This window comes from Anolis carolinensis, chromosome 1 (assembly GCF_035594765.1).
Source record: "Anolis carolinensis isolate JA03-04 chromosome 1, rAnoCar3.1.pri, whole genome shotgun sequence".
Lineage (NCBI taxonomy): Eukaryota > Metazoa > Chordata > Lepidosauria > Squamata > Dactyloidae > Anolis > Anolis carolinensis.
In genome coordinates, this window is record NC_085841.1 from 91,141,934 (window position 1) to 91,165,586 (window position 23,653).

The 23,653-nt window shown below is 37.4% G+C and overlaps 2 protein-coding genes across 6 annotated transcripts in view; one reads left to right on the plus strand and one right to left on the minus strand.

Moving 5' to 3' along the window:
* The window catches only part of hddc2 (HD domain containing 2), a 37,962-nt gene that overhangs the window by 9,593 nt on the left and 4,716 nt on the right, over positions 1-23,653 (plus strand). The window contains exons 5-6 of one of the 2 annotated variants that reach the window (XM_003215559.4): positions 1,855-1,993; positions 4,196-4,348. In XM_003215559.4, the coding sequence (XP_003215607.1) occupies positions 1,855-1,993; positions 4,196-4,293 (237 nt within the window). In that variant the 3' untranslated portion in view covers positions 4,294-4,348. Of the gene's footprint in view, positions 1-1,854; positions 1,994-4,195; positions 4,349-23,653 lie in introns of those variants that run through there. The other variant, XM_062979085.1, reaches the window with a different exon arrangement.
* tpd52l1 (TPD52 like 1) overlaps positions 5,810-23,653 on the minus strand; it is a 40,494-nt gene continuing 22,650 nt past the window's right edge. The window contains exons 4-8 of one of the 4 annotated variants that reach the window (XM_008119910.3): positions 17,881-17,982; positions 10,249-10,263; positions 8,630-8,668; positions 7,110-7,170; positions 5,810-6,623 (exon numbers count right to left, since the gene is read on the minus strand). In XM_008119910.3, coding sequence (XP_008118117.1) covers positions 6,492-6,623; positions 7,110-7,170; positions 8,630-8,668; positions 10,249-10,263; positions 17,881-17,982 — 349 coding nt within the window. In that variant the 3' untranslated portion in view covers positions 5,810-6,491. The other 3 variants (XM_008119916.3, XM_008119922.3, XM_062979075.1) reach the window with 3 other exon arrangements.

Consider the following 23,653-nt stretch of genomic DNA (forward strand, 5'->3'; position numbering starts at 1 on the left):
ACAATTAAAATGGCACAATAAAGTGTAGAAAAATTAGAATAGAATTTTAAACTATTTGTAGGTTAAACTTGGGTTTTTACAGTGTACACTCCCCTTGAACTGTGCTGCCTAAGGATGGAGAGAAGTTGTATAAAGCCTTGCTCATGTGCTGGTCTTGGGATGCCCCCCTAAAACTACAGCTTTATATTGAACAGCATAGTTACCTGAACCACACTTCAAACCATCAAGCCATTTGTCACTAGGTTCATGGGTATGCCTATTCGCAAGATAATAAATAAGACATATAAATAATAAAACTAAGCTAAAATTTAGCAGTGAATTTAGAATGATTGCATTCTAAATTCACTGCTGAATTTTAGCTTAGTGTGCCTTTTTTATCATAGCTAAAACAGTATACAGTAACCTATTGGTATCAACTGTGGTTTGGTTCCGGGACCTACTGTGGATACCAAAATCTGTGAATACTCAAGTCTCATTATATACAATGGCATAGTAGAATGATGTCCCTTATATAAAATAATTAAATCAATGTTTGCTTTTTGGATTATTTTTTGGAATTTTTTCAGACCGTGGATGGTTGAATCTATAACTATAGAATCCACAGCAAAATCATGGAATGTATAAAAGTTAAAATCAGAATACCCACCCAATCCCATAATGAGGTTTCCTGTGAGACATTAGTCATTACAATCCTGCTTGAATAAGAAGGGCTTTGTCTGCCAGCGAAAGGAGAGCACGAAGGCGACTAGTTTATCTTCCCATGATTCCCATAGGATAGGATAGGACCAGCCATCCTTTGAGTAGGTGTTCTCTGTGTCCTCACCAAAGGGATCCGCGGCATTGGTGGGACTGAGAAGAAGCTGTCTCCTGAGGATCTCAAGACTGCCAGGTTCATATAGGGAGATATTAGATAAAACATTGTGCATAAGTAAGGCCCTTCACATTTGCAAGTTTAACTTTCACAGATCTGATAATATGGTGCCAGTAGGAAGCTTTAGGGCCTCTAGTGTGACTTTATGCCAAACCTATGCTGGAAAATGACCATAGATTTGCACAGGAAAATCTAGAGGTTCCTAGAGAGATGTTTTCTCTAGGAGACTAGGTCCACCAGCAGAAGTCTATGATGAACTATAGTCAACTCTGGAAGCTGAACATAGAGTTCTGCTGATGGATTGAAGAGACTCATGGAGAGAAAATCTCTCTAGGGATTTCTAGAGATGTTCTCTAGATGGGAAAATACATTTTTAAATGTGTGGTTTTCTTACTTTCACTGTGGGCCTGTGTTCCAAGCACAATGAATATGGGAAACTGACTATTCTTGTTGAGGGCTTTAGGAGAATTTCAGTTATTTCTGAGTGGAAGTTTATTTGAATGAGAATCAAAAACACCAATGCATCATAAAAACAAGGCTTATAAAGTATCAAAAAGACATCCTTTGGAGGCTGCTTATGCTCTCTTTAAGTGAAAATACTATCAGAATAGATGCTGGTATGCTTTTGTAGAGATCAAGAATACTTAAAGGTTGAGGTGAGCAATCTGTATGCTTGAGAGCAATGTAATCAGAAAAAGAAGGCATTTGACCAGCATCTAACCAGCAGAGTAGTTTTGAAGGAGTGCAGTGTGATGTATTTGAATACTAAAATGTTATGGAAAGAGAAGTGGCTCACTTGTGCTTTGGAGAGCAAAGAGGAAATTGCTTCAACTCATGGTGAGCATATATGGCCAGTTCACAAGTACAATGTGCTTGAATATGAACAGATGCCATTAGCGAAGTCAGGTTGTACAGGTGCAGTATCTGTGAATTTTACCATTCAATAAACATTGTTTGACAGATTAAATATTGTGTACCTTTAGGAATATGAACACCAGCGTAGCGCAGAAGCAAGGTTTGTAAAACAGCTGGATCAGTGTGAGATGATACTTCAAGCCTTAGAATATGAAGACTTAGAGCAAAGGCCTGGGACCCTTCAAGATTTTTATGACTCTACTGCAGGTATGACCTTGCTTTTGTTCTAAACACTCATATGTGAAGCTTGGCATTATAGCACATGGAGCTTGCTTCAAAATGTTTCGGCATGCTGTACTCCTACTCTTGTTTAGTGTGCCTCCAAGATAGCTACCTATCCTTCACCATTTGTGGTTCCGTCGCTTTCCTTCAGCACATATTCTCCATTCTGTGCCACTGAGCATGCTCAATTGCCACTGAATTGTTGCACACATTTTTCAGTCTAGTAATGGTACTCCCTTGTTTAATTTATTTTGGTGACCAGTATCATTCTTTCTAGAAGTTTGACCAGTTGTAGCTCCATCAGAGTTTTTCCAACTGGTGGTTGTACCAGGTGACATTTGTCCTCTGGGGCAGGATCGACCTATTTTAGAAGTAAGCAAATCCTGTCACAGAAAAGCAACCTTGGTATTTAAAATAATTTTCCTTCCCCAAGATATTGTAAAGCTTACCTGGAAGATTTCAGCTTTTGCTTCTGGACATCTCAGTCAAAAATGTATCCTGCTGGTGCAATGATGGGTTCTGCAGTTAGAAGCATCATCTAGCTTTATCTACTGTTTTATAGTTTAAAGTCACAAGATCACAAAATGGGTAGTTCCAGAGTTTCCCTTATCCGAAGTGTTTGGGACCAGAAGCATGTTGATTTTGGAAAATCTGTATTTGCATTTACGTACAAGAGATATCTTGAAGATATCTAGGATCCAAATCTAAACACATTTGTTGATTCATACACACCTTATGCACATATCCTGAAAGTAATTGTATATTGTTGTTTGGTTATTCATTCAGTCATTTCCGACTCTTCATGACCTTATGGACCAGTACATGCCAGAGCTCCCTGTCGTATATACAATATTGTGTGTATATAGCTGTACATAGTTGTATATACAATATTTTAAAAATTTTGGCATGACAGAAATTTGTGAACATTATCGGAAGCAAAGTCACTATCTTAGCCAGCCATGTGTTGTTTCAGACTTAGTAATTTGGATAAGGGATGCTCTAAACTAATGATCTTATGACTCATTGCAGTTATCAACAGCTAGCAGGATGGGAGATACCCAATTTATGATGTCTCCAGAATTGTGATTACTCACAAGCTTCATACAAGTTGTCCATACCTTAAACTCATTGTGTCTGTTTGACAGAATTTGGTTTTCAGGGAGGCATAGGGCTGGAACAAATGGGTCTGGTGGGCTGCCAGATTTTGCATTAAGCCTTTCTTATAACTACAAACATGATTCTTGATTGATAGCATGATCAATTGTCCACGTACTTGCATACAAAATGTACACAACACCTTTCAATTTTGGCTGTATAATTTTGTGTTAAGAAAGGTCCACACTGTCAGATTTCTCCAGACATCTGAGAACTGTTTTGTAAATAAGGCTGTGAAACTATAGGGAACAGCCAGTAACCTCTTTCTGTGACAGCAGGTGCACATTTTCTATTGTTTTGTTTGACTTCGTTATACAATTTATGTATGAGTGGAGGAAGGTATATGAACATATGAAAAGTGCTGTGGTTTCTTGCCTTTACCTGCTCTGAGCTGGATTGAAAGGTCTGATATATTTTGATTAAGCTGTTTGATTCTTTGAAAACACTTTTGTTAGGTGGAAGGTATGCAAAAAGTAAAAAGAGCTATTTCGATAGTTTTCTTGGTTCTGCAGTACTTCTTGCCACTACTCATGATATCTTACTTTATCAATATATCCAACGTTATCATTTACCAAACAAAATTATCATCTTAACACTTTATGTCCAAAACCAGTGTCATGACAGTTAAAAAGCAGGTGAGGCCTTCATTGAGCAGCCCATTCTGACTGCCAATAGTTTGAATTTCAGAAAAATGTTCTCTGAAATATTGAGAAGGCACCTTCCCTCCTTTAAAACCCATGTGCTTATATGATATTCCACTATATTTTGTAAAATGAGCTGAAAGGTTCAAGAAATAGACAAAGTATATGTTCCTGAAATTTATTTTCCACACTTTCCTTGTTAAACTATACATGTAGTTCAGCAAGAGATGCTTTGAAAACATTTCTAGTATAAATGAGCACATTACTGCAGAATATAAGGTCACGCGCCACACGAATGGGGATTTTATATAAATATGCTTATCAATATCACTGCCATTCGTGCATGCAGGGTAAGAAAACGAAATAACTAATTGTGATCTTTGATCTGCAGGAAAATTTAGTCACCCAGAAATAGTCCAGCTTGTGTCTTCCATAAATACAGAAAGAAATACAAAAATAGCAGCATCAAAAAATCATCCACCATCATGAGTCACCTTTGAAATGTGTTTAGCCGTATGTAAAATAAATTATTTTACAATCCCTGTATTTGTGTGATTTTTTTAATGGCATAATGTACCTGGAGACTGGTTGTTAACAAAATATAATACTATACGTATAGCTAAGGCAGTCCCATAGTTTTTACATCAGCTTCAGAGCATGACAGGATATTCAGTGTTTTTTATAAATTGGTTGATATCTAACATTTAAAAGTGATTTTTAAAGAGCATATAACTTTATAGGTGCTACTGCCCCCTCAGGACAACTCACTAATATGTGAATTCACTTCTATATTTCCTTCTGGCTTTTTTTTTTTTGAAAGGAATGTGGCACAAGAAGGTACTTCACATCCAGGCCATAAAGTTGTATATGAAGTGCTGCCTTGCTGAACTTATATGAAAATGTGGAAGATTAAACTGTAATGTATCATTGGACAGCCACTACTTTAATGAAACATCTGTTGTGCATGTTTATAATGTTTTTTTTTTCCGGCAAGGAATACTCAGAGGTGGTTTTGCCAAATCCTTCCTCTGAAATAAAGTTTACAGCACTTGTAAGGGTAATCAAATAAATCCATACTATCTAGCTTAACATAATACCAACCCAGCAAATATCAAAGAGAAGATGGCCCAAAAGAGTTGGAAAAACAAGACAAAGGTTCTCTACTCATTATCAGGATTCAAATAGCTGAGAATTCATGAGATAGTGTGGAATTTAATGTGACATTTTCATCTTTTTGGATTCTCATTGTTTTGCCTCATTCATCTGGTTTTTTGTATGGGGACAGTGTGATTACAGATCTTACAAACTGCTATATTAGTTAAGTCTCTCCCACTGAATTGTAGTTTTATTTAAATAATGTGAGTCAAAATGGAATTACAATTTAAATCTGAAAGTAAATGGATTGATCTTTCCCTGTAGGTACTTATCTTTTATTCAGGCTCCTGGCCAAATATATGGCTGGAAAATTTGTATGATAGTTTGAAATAGTCCCACCACATGTATTGTCAATAGAAGCATGTACACGCATATGATCAACTAACACCATATAGGCAAGTATCTGATCCAAGGCTGCATACAGAAAAATGTTGCAGGTGTGCCTGGTCCTAAAACAGAAGTTATTGCCTCAGCTACATTGGCAGCAATGTGTACAGCATGTGAGCAAACAGCAACCTTGTGGAAGTAGAATTCAATGATGCCATGTACCTTCTCAATTACAAATTAACATAGGAATATGTAATAGGTAAACCCCGGTTATGTAGTTTACATTGTACAAATTGAATCTTTTACTGTTGTGTACCAGTAGTGCTCTTAGAGCACTATTAACAGGCTTAAGTTGTATTAAACGGCATGACGGAGGCTGGCATCCTGTTCGTTAGTTATAAGACTCAGTATGACATTGTTGATGGAGCAGCTTGGCCAGAATGTTTAAGAGTACTTTTAAAAAAAAATCTGAACATTCAATTCTATACCTTTTAATGGTGAAAAAAGTCCACAACTGACAGACTTTCCGAGAGAAAATACAAATAGTTTATTAGTAACAAGTGTTTTTTGTTGTGCCAAAGATGTTTATTAAGTAAACAATTCACCAAGTCCGAGGGAGGCTGCAGATTGTAAACTGACGCCTCAGGACACAATGCCATGCCTCATAAAAACAGCCTGACCTTTAAATAAAGCAGAAGACCAAAACAAATGTTTGTGCAGAAATAAAAGGAAGCAAGAACAATTTGTTCACCTATTTTAAGATAAGCCATACAATTTGAAAAATGGAATACTCAGAAAAAGAAATATGCATGCATGGATAACACTGGTAGAAATGGCAGAAGCCATTTTCAAAAATGAAACACCTTTGTCTTGTAAGAAGTTGAATGTGAAAAAGCATTTACGAAAACAAGATTGATCTTGCTTAGATACAGAAGAGCCATCTAATTTCTCCATGAAAGCCACAAACATAGGCATCTGCTCCCTTGCCACACACTCTCACTCTAGGGTCATCTGGAAAAAGAGACAACCAGTAGTCGTTTCTCCAATTTTCCAGCTGGCTTTAATCAGACATCTCCAGGAACTGGCTCGTTCATTCTCTATATGGCAAAATGCCTAAGTCTTAACCTTGTGGAGAAAATAAATGGGGCTTTGTGTGTGACTGGAACCTAGACCATGAGATAAAGAACCAGGAGCACCCCTTCAGCCTAACACTGGAGCTCCTCTTCTGTCTCTGGGAGCCGAGTGCCGACGACCGAACTCTGGGCGCTGGCCTGGGCAGCAGAACTGAGGACCTCCTCAAAACTTCCTCCAGGATGACTTGCTCCCCCAACTTTGGTCTGAAAGCAACAATCAAATTGGATCGATGAATTAACCTTCTGAAGCCAATTACTGGTAAGACATCTCTTCTTCAGTTTTTGGCCAACAAATGCACATAACTATAACAAAAGGGCCCTGTATCTGTATTATGTATAATTCATATTATATTTGGTTTCACTAACTTCCTCTTAAAAAGGAAGAGACACAATAAATGTTTTAAACCCCCTCCAGTTTCTAGGGGTTCGTGCCAGATTGAAAATTTTATATTGATTTCTAACCGAAAGGGAAAAAGTAATGAGATATGAATAGGAAACAGCATGAATTTACCAAAAAACAACTTCCTATTATTAATTTCTGCATGATTTTAATCCATAATGAACTGATAACTACTATCCTATAGATGACTTCTGATGGTGCAAATCCAATTTTTGCTGTAAGTCACTTCTTCAGGAGTTAGAGAGGTTGAAATCTGCCCAGTAGATTGCCACCTAACTCCCCCCTCTTACCTTAAGGCTTGTCACAGTGGTCTCAACCTTTTCTTCAAATGACTTGAATGTAGGAGAATTCCTGAAAGGGTCAAACAAAAAAACCCCCCAAGTTTCACAATGTTTCATATTTGTCCATGGTTTTTTTTGTTGCTTCCGAACAATGTTACCAGAAATGAATAAATAACGATCCTAGCAACCACAACTTCTATCACCATATCTGAATACCTATTACACTAAATTATTTACTCTTTTCCTTACTCCCAATATAGACCACAAGGTGATTTACTATACAAATTAAAACAAATTATAGCTAAAAATACAGCATGAGTATCCCATTTCTGAAATGCTTAGGACTGGACATTTTTTGGTTTTTGGAAGACCTGTATTTGCATATAAGTATATAATGATATACCTTAGAATGGGATCCAAGTCTAAACATTACATTCATTTGTCTCATAGATATCTTATACATGCAGCTTGAAGGTAATTATACACAATTTTAAATGTTTGTGCATGAAATAAAATTTGTGAACATTAAAGAAAGTAAAGATGGCACTATCTCAGTTGTTGACAATTTTGGATTTTTGAGTATTTCAGATTTCTGGATGCTCAATCTGCATATATACATAATAGAAAAACTTTAAAAACATTTCCATGTTATTTCCATTGTTTTATCTTCTGTCATAATTTATTTTAGAAAATCTAGTGTATTTAAAAGCAAATTGAAGCAGGGTTGTTACATATGAGTAAAGTTTTAAATTATTAGAACTAGGAGGAATCATAATCGCCTCTGCTACCTGGAATGTTACACTGGCACCAATGGGATCTTTCTTCCCAATGCAAACAGTACGCTTCAAGTGGGATTTTGTCTAGGAGAGTAGTCAATGCAAAGGGGAAAGCTCCTTCTTCTATATGCCATGACAATTATTTGGCTTTAGTCTCCTACATGGGTATTTATTAAATGCACATGTGACCATACAAGTCCAAGCAATGTGAGCAAGATGGGGATTTAAGGATTTAAAAATGGTAATAGATCAAATGCAGCTTAAGTAACTCCACATTTGCTTTTATGTTGTCAAATTTACCATTCCAAGGGGTAATTTCATATAGCACAGTAGATGCTGAAACTGGCAATGTAGGGTTAAATTTGGCTGTCTAAACAAAATTATCCAGCTCTATGTGCTTCAGATACCATGAAAACAATCTATTTTAATACTGATTAATAAATAGCACCTTCCATTTCTCATTGTCTATTTTTAGAACTGTTCCTGGCAATTAACTTCAGCTACTCAATATGTTTACCTTCTGCTTCTCTTTTAAACAGAACCAGACACAACACTCGTTTTTAATGAGAACCTTGTATCTGATTCTGTCACAAGATTCCCACTAATCAAATAAAAGCAAATATTAGAAGCAGAAGTTAAAAACAACCAAGTGAAAATTCTTTTCGTTTGACACAGATTTGATTCCAAGGATTCACTGGAAAGTAAAAGATGTATGATTATATATTATCTGTAGTAGAAATAATGAACTTTTACCTCATAGCAGGCATACTTATGGAATGGCGAATAGAATAACTGCATCCCCAAAGCATGAGGAAAATAGAGAAAAAACTAATTATTTAAACAACTTTGCAATTTGACTTACATTAAGAACAATTAATCGTATTTATTCAACCTCTTATTCATAAATTATTTAACATATAATGTAGCAGTCATAAAAAGATGAAGATGATCAAGAATAATAGTACACAGGATCTTGTTTCCTAGACCTAACTCTTAATTGCTATTCCCAATTAAACTTAAGTCAACTGAATTTACATAAGTGCTTCTCATTCAGTAACTGATTTAAATCAGTACAATCTAGTTTGGAGTAGCAACAGACTACTGTGTACCTTTTATACTGTATGAGCCATAATCTATTGTTAAATAATTGGGTCCATGCCACACTGTGAAAGGATGTGTGTATATATGTAAAAAGGAGCTCTAGACATGGAAACAAAAGATTACATGGTTGTTTTTTTTTTAAGAAATGAGAAGTTTGGCGATGAGGACAACAGAAAAGAACTTCAGAAGAAAATGGGAAAATATCTCCTGGATCAGTGCAAGGAGATATCAAGGGCTTCATGATCATCCCTGAGTGTTATATATCAAAACCACAGACCTAACCATAAGGGTTGACTGACACAGAGGCGTCAAGTAACTGAGACCATCTGGAAAAAATGTATTCAAACCAGGCCAATATTCTACATGTTAACCGGATGCTTATTTCTTTATTTGTTTCCTATTATTCGTAGTTTATTGCAGAAACTATTATCTACTAAATTAATGATTGTTTTCAATGATGTTTGTTATTAATTAAATAACAAACACATTTCAGAGGCTGAAAAATAAAGCACCCAAGCTTTATTTTCGAATTTTCCCAGTCAAAAGAATGGCACTATGTGGCTCAGTATTTTTTGGGTTTCAAAATTAACAAGAACACAGCATATGTCTGTCTCTTTTGTTCATAAATGTCCCTTTACCATTTGAGACCTTCCATTTTATTTGAGCAGCCTTGCTCCTTGTCAGATGGGCCATCCAATTCTGCATTAATGTGTAGGACACCTGACTGCTTGCTTGCTTTTAGGCATTTCTATAGCAAGCTATTATTTAAAATCATGGGTTTTTTTTCAAACCAGATCAACAGGGAACTATGCTTAATTGTGGCTTTGTGCTGTATGCACAAGGTAGGGGACACACTCACATCTTGGTTTATTAAACCAAAATACAATTATCTGGCTAACAGTAACTATAATATTACCCAGTCTCAAAAAAAAAAAAAACCCCACTCCTGGTGGGGGGGGGGGGAGGTCTGCATATCTACATTGAATACGTTCATGTGTTTATGCTTGTGGTTCTTGGGGGGGGGGGTTGTGGGGGAAAATATATTTTGAATGCCTTCATTAAATCTGCTCGCATAAGGAGTGCATTAGCAACATCCTCAGGATCTACTAGGCTTGCTTCACAATCTAACCGTTTCTTCTCTGCTTACCCGGTATGTAAAATCAAGATAAAAGACAACTAACATTTCTAATCTTGCACTAAAAAGGAGAAGCATGTTGTGTCCTTTTCATAAAATAAACTATATTAAATATTACAACATTCATTAATCTTACCCAATCGAATGAGACCTGGACCAGCAGCATAAGGAAAAATTAAGAAGAGTTAAGCAGTAGCATATTGCTATGCAAAACTTTTCATAACCTGGCATAGAATACTCAAAACCAGAAGTGTTAAGATGACATTTATATAAATTTAGCTCTTTCCCATTAAATTGGTCTGTGTGCATGCTGTAATAAGAGACTTGCACATTATTTATCAATGAATGGTGTTGAAGCCAATAGCGCTGCATACATCGGAAGTCACCTGAGAGATTCAGTAAAATTCATGGCAATGAAGTACCCCATCTAAATCCTGGCTATTATGAAACACTTCCTTGAATGACTGGCAAGAGACTTCTACAAAATAGATGGGCAACTGACAGGAGCTCCTCCAATTTTCAAAAACATTTGGGAAGTAGAATATTTTAATTCAGGTTTATGAGGATTCCAATTCAGTTGGAAGAAGGCATAAACAATACAAAACAAAAAGGGAGTAGGCAATTTAAGAAAAGAGACTGACTAAACACTGTTATGCCACAAAATCTGGGGTGCTTGGTAGCCCTTGGAGCCCTCAAAAAGACTGCTGAAAAGCATTGCTTTGCTCAACCTTGCTCTACGTAAGTGCTTAACATTGGTAAGTTCACACAACCCTTTTCAGTTATGTTTTGAAGTTGGCTTGACATTTTCCATAATATGAATATCTGAATAATCAATGTTGGTGAATCTGTGTACATCACAATTGCTGGCACTTTTGTCACAAAGCTGCCTGTAGGGATCATGAACAAAAGTGTACAAAGGAAGCATGTTCCCACCAGCTGCAACCTCAGAGTGAGGTTGATGATAAGAGCATAATCCAGTTTGAAACAAGCCCCAAAAGTACTCACAATTAACCACAATAATCTAAGTAATCCATGCCTGTTATTGAAGTCCGCATCACATTTCATGTAATTTTACATGCACAGAAGAACTTAACATGAAGAATCCTAGCTTCAAACTCTGTTAATAGGGATGGAATATAACAAAACAAAAATTATTATTTCATCCCTGAAGAACAAAGTAATATCAAAGGAACTGAGAGTGAAGACTGTATTTATCCACCTAAATAAACAACACAAGAGGGAACAGAAAGGCAGCTTCAAAGTATTAATCATTACAATCCTTGTTACTGGCTCATGGTTTCAGCTCCATCAAATAAATTGCAACAGATGCAACTTAATGGTTTAGTTACTTTAGTAAAACCAGTTACTTATAAGATTACTCATAATACAGGATTATAATGCAAAATTAGAAGTATGGGTGACCTGGCAACACTAAATGGTTTTCTGTGTGGGGAGCAATCAAACAAGTACTGCTGGTGTTGGTAATGCAATAGGATATATGGAGAAATTTCAAGCAAACTCCATAAGAATGAACAGATGTAATGCAACAACATAAGCTTCAAACTTATGCCAGCAGCAAATACAATTTGGTGTAATATATTCAATCTATATATATAAAAATGCAATGTTCGTTTTACTATGGAGTAAACAACAAAATCACTAAACCAAATCACACCAAATTTGGCCACAAAAGACATAGCCATCCAAAATATGTCTTTCAATCAAAAAATCTAGAAAAATAGTCCAAATTACAGAGGATGAGGAAGAGCCTTTCTCCCCTTAACTGCCGGTTAGAAAAGTAGGCTCTGCTGCCTTTAACCCCCACCCCCTCTGCCTTTAGGCCCCACCCCCTTCGTATCCTAGCAACTCCCTCAGCCAAAATGGCACCCAGGGCAGAGGCAGAGTGCACTTAGGCCTGATCCACACTGCCTAAAAAAGACAGATTATCTGATTTGAACTGGATTATATGGCAGTGTAGACTCAAACAGCTATATTACCATTTATCTTATATTATCTGCTTTGAACTGGATTATCTTGAGTCCAAACTGTCATATAATCTACTTCAGTGTGGATTTTATACAGCTATGTAGAAGGAGCCTCATATAATCCACTTCTACGCAGATAATATAAGATTATAACTATAATATGAAATAATTACTGTGGTATAATAATACAAAACAATATAATCTCTAAAATCAGGATAATAAATAAAGAGCAACACTCTGAAAGCAGGGAAATTGGGAATTCCAGAAAGGAAACAATCAGGGCCAGCTAACACTTCCCAACAAAGCATTCCCCCAGGCATGAAGCAGCCAGGCTTTGAAGCTGCAAGGCCATTAAATGCTAATCAAGGTGTCTAATTGCAGCAGTCATACCTGCCACACCAAGACTATTAATTGCTATTCAAACTGGCCAACCAAGGATTCTGCAAGGTAGAAAGCAGCCAGGCTTTTAAGCTGCAAGACTATTCAGTGCAATTCAATCTGGCCAAACAATGATTCCCTTACAAAGGAAGTAGCCAGGCTTCAAAGCGGCTCTTTGATTGAGGGTGCTACTCCAGGTACTCTAGAAAACGGCCAGGCTTTGAGGCTGCAAGGCTATTCACTGCTATTCCACCTGGCTAACAAATGATTCCCATAAGCCACAGCAACGCGTGGCCAGGCAAAGTAGTAGTTCATAAATATATTTACTAGTATTTTAAAAAATGACATGTTAGAAGGCAAGCCATATACTGTAGATTGAAATTAGTTCAGTAAATGGACCCATCTGCTTATGCAGTTCATGTCAAATCCTGAATTTGGTTGCTATTCAAATTATGTCTAAACTGTTACCTGTTAATTGATACAAAAATTAAGAATACACTTTCCTTTTAACTGATCTGAAAGTATACTCTTTCTTGTGTAATCAAATTTCAATTTTATTTAGCTGTTCTCTTGACATCTTCATCATTCAACAAGGATATAGCTCAGTATGTATAAATAACCATTTGCCATTAGCCTTCTATAACAAGTGTATAACCACTTAGGATTTCAGTTGTCTGTTACCAGCATCCCAAGTGCTGAGACCCATACTGCAAACCAAGTAGAGGCATAATAAAAGGGTCAGTTATACTCACCCCGATCTTTTTGCTTTACAGCCAGATGGAAAACAACATATCCTATATGCTCATTAGGCCTATGCAATCAATGAAAAAAAATTCAATACTCATTACTAAATTTGTGGGGGAGAGGGGTGTGGTGAATCATTTCTAAAGTGTAACGGGTACATATTGTACCTATAATGATATAGTTACTTTTTCATTATGTAATTGCTCAAGTGTGGAAGCTTCCAGGGCTCATTTCTCCATATTTTTAGAACTATCGAGATGAAACTTGCTACAATTGTAGAACAGATTTACCACTGTTCCACCACTCACCCCTCCCCCTAAGTTTCAGAACATTTCACACATCCTCTCATTTTTGGGAATATTTTAAAGTTTTTATGAATTTTTTTTAAAAAAACTATGAGAGCAATCTCTTTGAATTTCTATTTTCAAAGATACAACATAAGCATACCATCATCCCCTCCTCCCAAGTTTCAGAAAGACATCCACTGATTTTTAGGGAATTTTAACAAACATAAACTTAATAGTACTATTTCACTGGTAGATCCAGTCCAACCCCCTTCTGCCAGGCAGGAAAACCACAGTCAAAGCACCCCTTCAGAGGCCCATCCAGCCTTTGAAATAATAATGATAATAATAATAGGAAACCTACTAGGTAAGCTTTGGAGTTACTGCCTCTCAACTTTGCCTACCTCACAGGGTTGATTCAATTCCCAACAATTCCCTTTAATCTCGAAAACTCTTTAGAAAATGAACATCAAAACTTTCAGGGGGGAATTCTGGGGAATGTAGTTTGGGAAGGTGAGGACCCCTGTGGCAGAAAATTCAAAAGGCCCCACTCTAAACTACATTTCGCAGAATTCTGCTTGCTTCCATCATTAAAGACTCAAGGTAATTGTCTCTCTCCGGGTGGGCCATGTACCGGAGGGGCTTCTTCCTTGCCCAGCCATCCAGCCACGCATCCCTCCTCTCGCCCACCTGCCCCTGGTGGAAAAGAGCGGGGCTTCTCCTTCCACTTTAGTCTCACTATCTCCTGTTGGGGGAGAAGTGGCGCCCACGACAAAAACCCGGAGCCATTACGAGACTTACATAACTCTTCCGAAAAGTCATAGGTTAGTGTTTCGAATCTTTAAGGTTTTTTGTGTGGGTGCCCCTCCCGTTTCTTAGTATTCGTATGTATGAATCTCACGAAATAGATACGACAAACAAGGCTCAAACAAAATTTTGCATAGCCCCAATGCTTATGTATAAATCTAGAAATTTTAATCAAAAAAATCAGCCCAAAAAAACCTGGGCCAATTTATCCAGGAGTCAGTGTGAGCACTGTATCTTAACTCTTATCAAAAAGGAACCAATTCCCTTTTCTGAGCAAAGTGGCAAAAGGCAAGAGTTTAATTTGTTTTGGAAGAACCTAAAGGAAGCACCACTCCCTCCACTCTCTCCACCGTGGTGCTGCTTTTAGTCGTTTTTAGTACCTGGACAGGAAAAATATCTCTTCTCTGCAGAAATAACGCTCGACTTAGCCACAATGTTGGCCCCATAACCTGCCCACCAAGTTGACATATGCAATACATAAAAGAGAATATATGTAGCTCCGAATGCTGGAATTCCGCATTCAGCACTCAAGCACTGTATTCAGCACTATTTTTTACTTGCAAATATTGAATGTAGCATAGTCCGTTGCAAAAAGAGCTTTTCTATCAGTGGGAGGTGTCTGATCCAACAAAGCTTTCCTGCTGGCTGAATAATAATAATAATAATAATATAATATAATATAATAAGTTTATTTTTATATCCCACCCCATCTCCTCGAAGGGACTTGGGGCAGCTCACATGGGGCCAAGCCCAACAACATACAATAAAATACAACAGTATAAAATACACAATATAAAATACATAACTAACACAGTAGATCAATAACACAGCTTCAACAGAGTAAAAAGCATGGCCATTAAAAGAGGCGATAACATGGCGCTTCAGTCTATAGTCTTGGTGGAGAGGGAATTTCAATCATGCAGCGAATTAGGAGAGCTAATCATGGCCATCCATGATAAGGAACAAAAGACTGTGCTATAGGAACAGGTGGGGACTCAATTCACTGTTCACCTTAGTCAAAGGTAGCTTGAAAAAAAGTTTTCAAAGCTTTTCTGAAGGACATCAATGTAGGAGCTAATCTACACGACCCTAAAGGCCCTCTCTCTTGTTCCCGCCAATCGTGTTTGAGAATGCAATATGTAATCTTCACGAATGCAGCCTTGCAGCCTCAATTTATATCTCCAGGACTCTCAACAACAGTGGAAGAGGTGATGCTGAGAGCTTCAGGGAAAGGAATCTGCCTCCTTCTCCTTAATGAAGGTAGAAGTATGTGGAATGAAACTCAAGAATAGAGAGGAATAAAAACTCTTGCTCCAATTTTGCATGTAGCACAGAAAAGGGGACTCAAGCAACCAGACTGTAGGTTTCCTTCCCTAAGGTCCACGTGCTATCTACACTTCAACAGTCCAGAAGACCATATTTTTAATAACAGGATCCAATAGAAAGTTCCTGAAGACTTTGCATGAAAGATGGCTTAAAATAAGGACAGAAATTTCCATTCTGGGGTACTCCCCCAGACATAATGAAGGAAATTCAGGCAGAAAGCTCCAAATCAAAGACACAACTACTTACTAACGGCCCTGAAGACATTATACATAGTTCAGTCCAAACAGAGAACATAGGGATGAAAGCACTATAAACCAACATAGAGCAACCAATTCAAAATACTCATATTTCACTGTGTAACAGACATTAGGGCATAATAGTTGCACCACTTTTTTAGGGTCCTGAAAATAGTTTTATGCCTTTCCTTATTTAATTGTTGCATTAGATCTGGCTATGTCTGAAGCTCTCCTTTCTTTTAAAAAAGAAATACAAGTGGAGTCAGCTGAGTCTTCTCCCTCCTGCTTCCTCGGGAGTAAGAAAGGGAAAGCCCCAGACCCAGGCGGCTCAACTGTTAACAGATACAAATTGATAACTAAGTAATTGTCAGAGAACCATTCTGTGAACAAGAAACTTGCACAAATTGGTATTTTATTCTAATAGTTTCATAATCTTTGTTTTGTGAATGTCTTTGGTGTTCAAAACAGATGGAAAATTATCTTTATCATATACCACATATCACAGATACTTCACGAAGTACACATCAAAATATAGGGTTAAAAAAAACAACAACTGCACGCATATATCTGATAGTTCAGTGTGAGACACACATGAAGCTGTTTGTGGTCCATAAAGTCCCAAATGAACATTTCAGCAGGGGAGAAAAACAGAGGAGGGAGAGAAGGGAATGACAGGCAATCCCCAAGTTATGAAAAAGACAGGTTTTGTAGGTTTGTTTTTAAGTTGAATTTTTATGTAATTTGGAACAGGTACATTTTTAAAGTGTAGCTTCAGTCATGGATAGCTTGTGCTGTTTGTCTGTGTCCCTGTTCAGAAGATTTCACTGCACTTTCTGTCCCTGTGATTATTGGATTTGGAAAAATGAAGCTTGTTGTCAAAACAAGGATCATTGAGAAAGCTTCAGCTGAGAAATCTTTTCCCCATGATAATAACTCTTTCAGGAGTGAATTTCCCTTCCAAGGGGTAGATTTATCTTACTTTCTGTCGTCCCACCCCAATTCTTAACTATAAGTTATTTGTAAGTCGAATGCTTGTAACTTGGGGACTGTCTGTATAAATAGCATAGAAAATACATGACTATAGTAAGGTTAACAAATGCATAATTGGCCCTATTTTAGTCAAAGGATGAAGATTTCTTAAATAAAAATAATAATAGTTATGAATGCCTAAAATCTGTAGATATAATCACCCTTAAACTACTTGTTAACTCTCTGGAAATGAATGTGAAATTTTCCCATTCACCCACTGGAAATTGGATTACAATTACAGGGCCATATCTGATGTGACTCGGGAAAACTGAGTTATAGTTTTGTGCAATGTGATGTTTAACCCTTTAACCCTATATGCTTTGTGTATATTCCTCTCTACTCTCAAATTAAGTAGCTATTGCCGCATAGTTTGGTTGGGAGAAAGTTGGGTAAGAAAGACCAGTAAAGAAGTAATCCTTGCTACTCAACAGTTACTTCTTCCTCCATTACCAATAATGTCATATGAAGGAAAACGGTTCCATTGTGAAGGACAGCTGTGAATCCCTGAACAGGTCTATCTTGCTTTGTGTAAAGCGCTTTGCCAAAGGGAGTGAAAAAATATATGAAATATGCTTTTATTACTGTTTAATGTTCCTAGGGAATTTGATAAAACAGTCACTGTATTGATGTTTCCAATAGCTTGGAGACAAGTTTTTCTTCTTCAAACATTTCTGTCTCAAAGATTCCATTCATCAAAGGAATTAGGCTAATTGATATTTTCTGTCCCTGCTTAAACATCTTTAGTGTTATTCACTAAATAGGATTCCAATAAATAATCTCTGATTTCTCTTGCAATTTACTAAGATTTTAAATCAGATAAACAACTTAATGAGCTATCATTATTTCCTTTGTGATAAAAGGAGCAAAAGTGAATGCTGGTTTCGACATGATTCAATTCAATCATCATCATGTTATGATATAAAGAAAAGGGAAGAAGATGACTAAACTTCATCTTTGAAATTAAGTCCATTTTCTGTACCTCATATCTCCAAACTTCTTACTTATGACTGTTCCAACATTGCTGATAGCGGCTGTGGCCTTTTGCCCTGCTTGACTCAGAGTCTCCTGTGTCCTCTTATACCTAGAAACAAAATACACAACAATGTCAATTTCAATCTTAACAAAAAACAAGATTCAACCACTGAGGCTACAATTCAGAGGATTAATAATAATAATAATAATAACTTTATTTTTATACCCCGCCTCTATCTCCCCGAAGGGGACTCAGGGCGGCTTACATGGGGCCAAGCCCGAATAAAAACAGTAGCAGTATAAAACACAGCAATAGACAACAACTTGCACAATAAAAAATAAAATAAAATAAAACATTAGCCAATAAAAAACAAGAACTAATAAAAACATGGATTAAAACTGAGAGATTGTAAAAGTAGACTGGGTAAGGTGCACCATATAAATATTGTAGACACAAGGTGACTGATAAAGTGCTGCAAATTCTGGAAGTGCAAATTGGGATGGGAATAGACCCTGTGTCTATATCGAGTTGACAAAGATAAAAGGTGCATTATTATTACTGTACCTGAAATTCACCAACAAACTACTATTAAAATGAGAATGCAGTATATTAATCTCAACTGAAGAATAGCAAAGAATGCACCTTATAGTTTTAAAAGTTGTTTACTGAATACTTTTTGATCCCAACAGCAATCAGCGATGTTAAGTATACTTCATATATGAACAAGATGCTCATCCAGATCAAAGCAATAAGCTGCAACATAATTTCATGTAAGGATTCAAAATTAATTGCCAGGGGAAAGAAAGAGCGATTATTTGCCTTTCTTCATCCACCCACCCACTCTCAGTTTGTTCTCCTTCCCATTCTTTCTATTAGTGCACATTATTTGATTATGTCACTTAAGCATCTACCTTTTTAAATGTTTTTTTCCATGAAAAAGGCTGCCTACATGATGTAAACTATACAGTTACATTAACAAGGAAGGGTTATTGCTTGGGGCAGGCAGGGCAGTGCTTTCTCACATGTCAGAACACCTTAATCAGATCCTATATTGTCTCTCATGCACAATTCGTCAGCAAGTCACTTGCATTGCCTTTTTGGCTTAAAGCAATACAAGTTCCGGGCTGCTGGCTGCTACACAGACATTCCTCTCCTCTGCCTTCTCCCCAAAGCCCCGGTTGGTCTACATTCAGGTGGTTCAAAGGGGGAAATCCTCATTTACAACTTCTAAGGGAGGCAGGAATCTAGATGGAATACTTGATTTAATTACTCAATTTTCATTCTGTTGCTTTTCCTCAGCCCAAAAGGGCACAACTATTTGTGCCTCAGTGGAGTATCTCTTAAGGGTAAGGTAAAGGTAAAGGTTTCCCCTGACGTTAAGTCCAGTCATGTCTGACTCTGGGGGTTGGTGCTAATCTCCATTTCTAAGCCGAAGAGCCGGCATTGTCCGTAGACACCTCCAAGGTCATGTGGCCGGCATGACTGCATGGCGTGCCGTTACCTTCCCGCCGGAGCGGTACCTATTGATCTATTCACATTGGCATGTTTTCGAACTGCTAGGTTGGCAGAAGCTGGAGCTAACAGAGGACGCTCACTCCGCTCCCGGGATTTGAACCTGGGACCTTTCAGTCTGCAAGTTCAGCAGCTCAGTGCTTTAGCACACTTTATCAACCCACTATCCTAGTAAAACAGCTCTCCTGTTTCCCTTAATAATCATTTGTGTTTTTTAAAGAAATAATTTACTTCCACTTTTAAAAGAAAACTTAGCTTGATAGGTCATTGCTTGTTTTATATATTACATCTATACACATAATAAAAGTGGAAATCTGTATGTGTGTATGTGGCACGGATGTCCGCTCACATAGACAGCCTCTGGCCTCCACAAACAGTCTATAGTTCCTAGTCCTGTGGAGCCACCAAGTCATTCTCTTAAGGGTAAACCTAGCCAAACATAGGCAGTGGGAGGTGCCAGCGGAATTAACATCTGAGCTTTATTCTACACTAAAGGAAATAGGTCAGAGCCAGACATAACAGAAATTACCATCTTATGTGTGTTATCACTTTGGAGGTACAAGAAGAGCCACTTTGCTTGTGCCTAGCCCAGTTACGAGCCAACTTGCTTACAAATGGAATGAGGCAGAGACTAAAGCCATTTTTGGTGGAGCAGCAGTAGCAGCAACAACAACGGAGTCCTACAACAGCAAGCAACTCTTGTTCCAGCAAACCGGTGTTGCTGTGGAGAACAAGTCTGAACTGAAGATATACCATGTACTTCATACTCCATTTATGGTTTTTTAAAAATAAATAAATAAACAGACCACTGTAGTATCTTTTAGACAAGGCTGTTTCTCCCTGTCGCTATCTTCCGGTGATTCCATCCTCTTTCTTTTTGTATCACAAAACAGTTCTTTTTTCAAATTCTGGGTCACAGAAGATCATGGTGAAATTAAGGGGTGCTCCATTTCTATCAGAGGAATTTAGAAAGATGTGTTGGCATTTGTGAGAGAGAGCAAATAAAGAAAGGGTTTGAAATCAAAACATCGCTTGCAACTTCCATTTTAAAGATATTTTTCCTTTGTCTTTGCTTTTGTTTTTTTCCCTTTGAAATACAATTATAGCTCATGCTTCTTTCTACTTCAATGATAAGAATGGTGCTTTATGTAACCAGGAGTGAAGAGAAGTGGGAAGACTGAGGAAGAATTCTCAAGGGTTTGGTTTCTACCTGTGGGCATATTTTCTCCTATGGTTAAAAACAAAGTGTGTGCTTTCTGAATCCTTTGTACTAAAGGAGGTTGATAAGTAGGGAAACAAGCAGGAGTATTTTTACAGCTTATTCTCTGCTAGTAGGCTTTGTGCCTGCTGTTAAGTATTTCCAACCCAGCTGCCTTCTAATGAACAGCAACAGAGCAAAAACCTCTATGTCATTTACAGCCTTGTACTGAAAAGTACGCCCCACTGGAGTTCATGCCCTAGGTAAGTACGCAAGGAACTGCAATCCTAGAAGATTTTAAGAGATAAAAGACCACTCATTTTTACTTCTTTAAATTACTTTTTAAAACGCATTACAAGTGAGAATTGTCAAAATTGCCAGTACACATTTTTACTTCAATAGTCCAACTGCAGACATCTCTGCTATTCTTGATTACCATTACCTATGGGCCTAAACCTATGTTTAGTTTCATGTACCCCTGCCTCTGTCTTCCATTTGTGCTCCACCTCACTATCTATCACTTATGACTGTCATGCTTCATATATCCCCTTAATGTTTTAATTTCTATTTGCAAACTGTGTCCTGAGAGTTTTTAAAGTAGGAAACATTAAGAATTATTATCTGCCTACTGAAGAGAGATAGGATTGAGTTCTGCAGCCTCCTCTTTCACACTTTGTAAAATAGTTCCATGACACAGGAAACAGGGCTTAGCAGCAAAGTGCACAACCTGGTATTGTCAACTACATGGCAACTCATCACAGCTGACTGTTTCCAACCAAATAGCTCATAAATCATGGAACAGAATGCTGTACTGGTTTAAATAATCAACTTCTCCTGAAATTCACTGGCTCAACTCAGACAAATCACTGTTTCACAGCTTTACCTGTGATACAAGATTTCTTTATGCAAGGATAACATTGCAAACTACAATGTATCACAAAGAGCTCCTTGGAGGAAATCTGGGACATAAATGTGATAACGAAGTAAAAATAGCTGTTTTAAGTCATTTTGCTTGCTTTAGTTATTCACTGAGAAAAACTAAAAAGAAGAGACATAGTGAAATTAGCTGTTCTTCTCTTAAAGCAGCCCCACAATGTTGAGCACAATCCTCTTAAATTTGCACATGACTGCTTCATAGGAAATACATTGACTTGCTATGCTTACATTCTTCGTTAAAATTGCTAAGTGGTATTAAAACCTTAAGGATAACTATTCAATAGCTAATTTATTTGAGTACACATTCACATTTCACAAGTCACCTTTCCCCTTTTGCTGTGTGGTAGTTTACATACTTGTGTTGGAGCCCTAAACAGAATACTGAGCAGGATCCAACAAGATAATACTGAGGGTAGAAGCTGCTTTCACCAATGGCGTTGGGATGGAGTGACCATCACTGCAGGGCAAAGACGGTCTGGGAAATCTTCTGAGTACGTTTTTTTGGTAATGCAGAAAGCTGAGGGCAGGACTGGGAAGGAAAGGAAATTCCGACACATGTGTTTTTAGCACATGTAAATATGATATACACAACAGAAAACAACTAACAAATTAATGCTTTAACAATTAGGTATTTTCTTTGTATCCATGGGGGATATGTTCCCATACTTTATTGAAACAATGAACTTCTGGCCCAAGAATACCAGAGTCACATGGAGGTCTTAGAAAATGCCTACATAGGCCATGTTTTGTCAGAAGTTAATAAATGAAACCCATAGAAACTGATCCCATAGATATGGGAACTGTATTGCAACATGCTCTGGGTAAACAGAGAATGTAAATGAAATAATTGTTACTAGAGCTAATAATATACTAATCAATCAAGATGACTCTGCAGAAGAAGGTTCTTTAGTGAAAATTGTGCAACCAAATTCTGGCTGCTGCTTCACAATGGTCCAATGCAGGGATGAATTGTCTTCTGCTGAACTGAGCTCTTTTCTTCATGAAGCTTTCCTATTTTCACAATCCTCTTAAAAGTTAGATGTGCTCAGGTCTTCACCATGGTTAACACTAACCATGTTTCCTCTTAGTCAGGGTTTGCAAACCAACTTTGAGTCTTTGGTTATGATGGAAATCCTGATCTTTGTTCAACACAATTTTTTCTAGATTCACATCTTCGTTTTCTTTGCATTCTCCCTCCAAAGCTGGTTCTTGTTGTTGGCCTACAATGTCAGACATTATTAGGGCAGGAATCGATAAAATGTTTCCATCACACATCGATTCTTTTTTATCCTTCCTCATTATGTCCCCAAAATTCAGCCCCAGAAGACTGAAATGGGCCCTTCTTCCTTTTCTGCCTGCAGAATCCTCCATCTTCTTCATTTCACAGGCACATTGTTAGGATCCAAGACTAAGGATACAGTGTTATCATTTTACATGCTGCTTTTCAGGGCAACAACAAAAGGCAGATCTCTCTATTGGGGAAACATCCTAATGAGGCACCTCAGGCTAAATGCAGTATCACTCATCATGGTAAGTGAGGAAAACTCTGGCTTATAAGTCACAAGCAGTGTGATTTACCTAATAACTTCTGTTTGTAAAAATAGCAACTATATAAACTACAGAACAGGGTTCTGTGATTTGTTCATTACATTGTCTGAATGTTAATGCTTTGTTAAAGCTGGTTTGTCTCTTTCACCAAATCATACTGGTAGACCTACAAAATGTGTAAAGATGTCTTCAGTCTAGGAATCTCTGGGTTCTCTATTGTGACTCTATAATCAACTTTTGGCAAATGATAACCAGAGTCATACTAAAGAACATAGAAATTCCTAGAGATGACGTATTAATCCAATCTCTACAGGTGAAAGCCACAAATGTGAAGGACAAATTATAGTTGTCATATCTATCTCAGCATATTAGCCTCCACTGAATATGATACAACTGTAATAAATCTAGCACTAAGAAAATAAACATCAGAATTGCATATTTGAGCACAACAGTTAATAAAATAGATTAAACTGAGAGTACATAGCAAGCCAGGTAAAAGCATTAAGGCGTCCTTATACTACAGTGACCATACACCACAACAAGCACCCCATTTATGTGAATTGCATTCTAGCACATTAGGATACT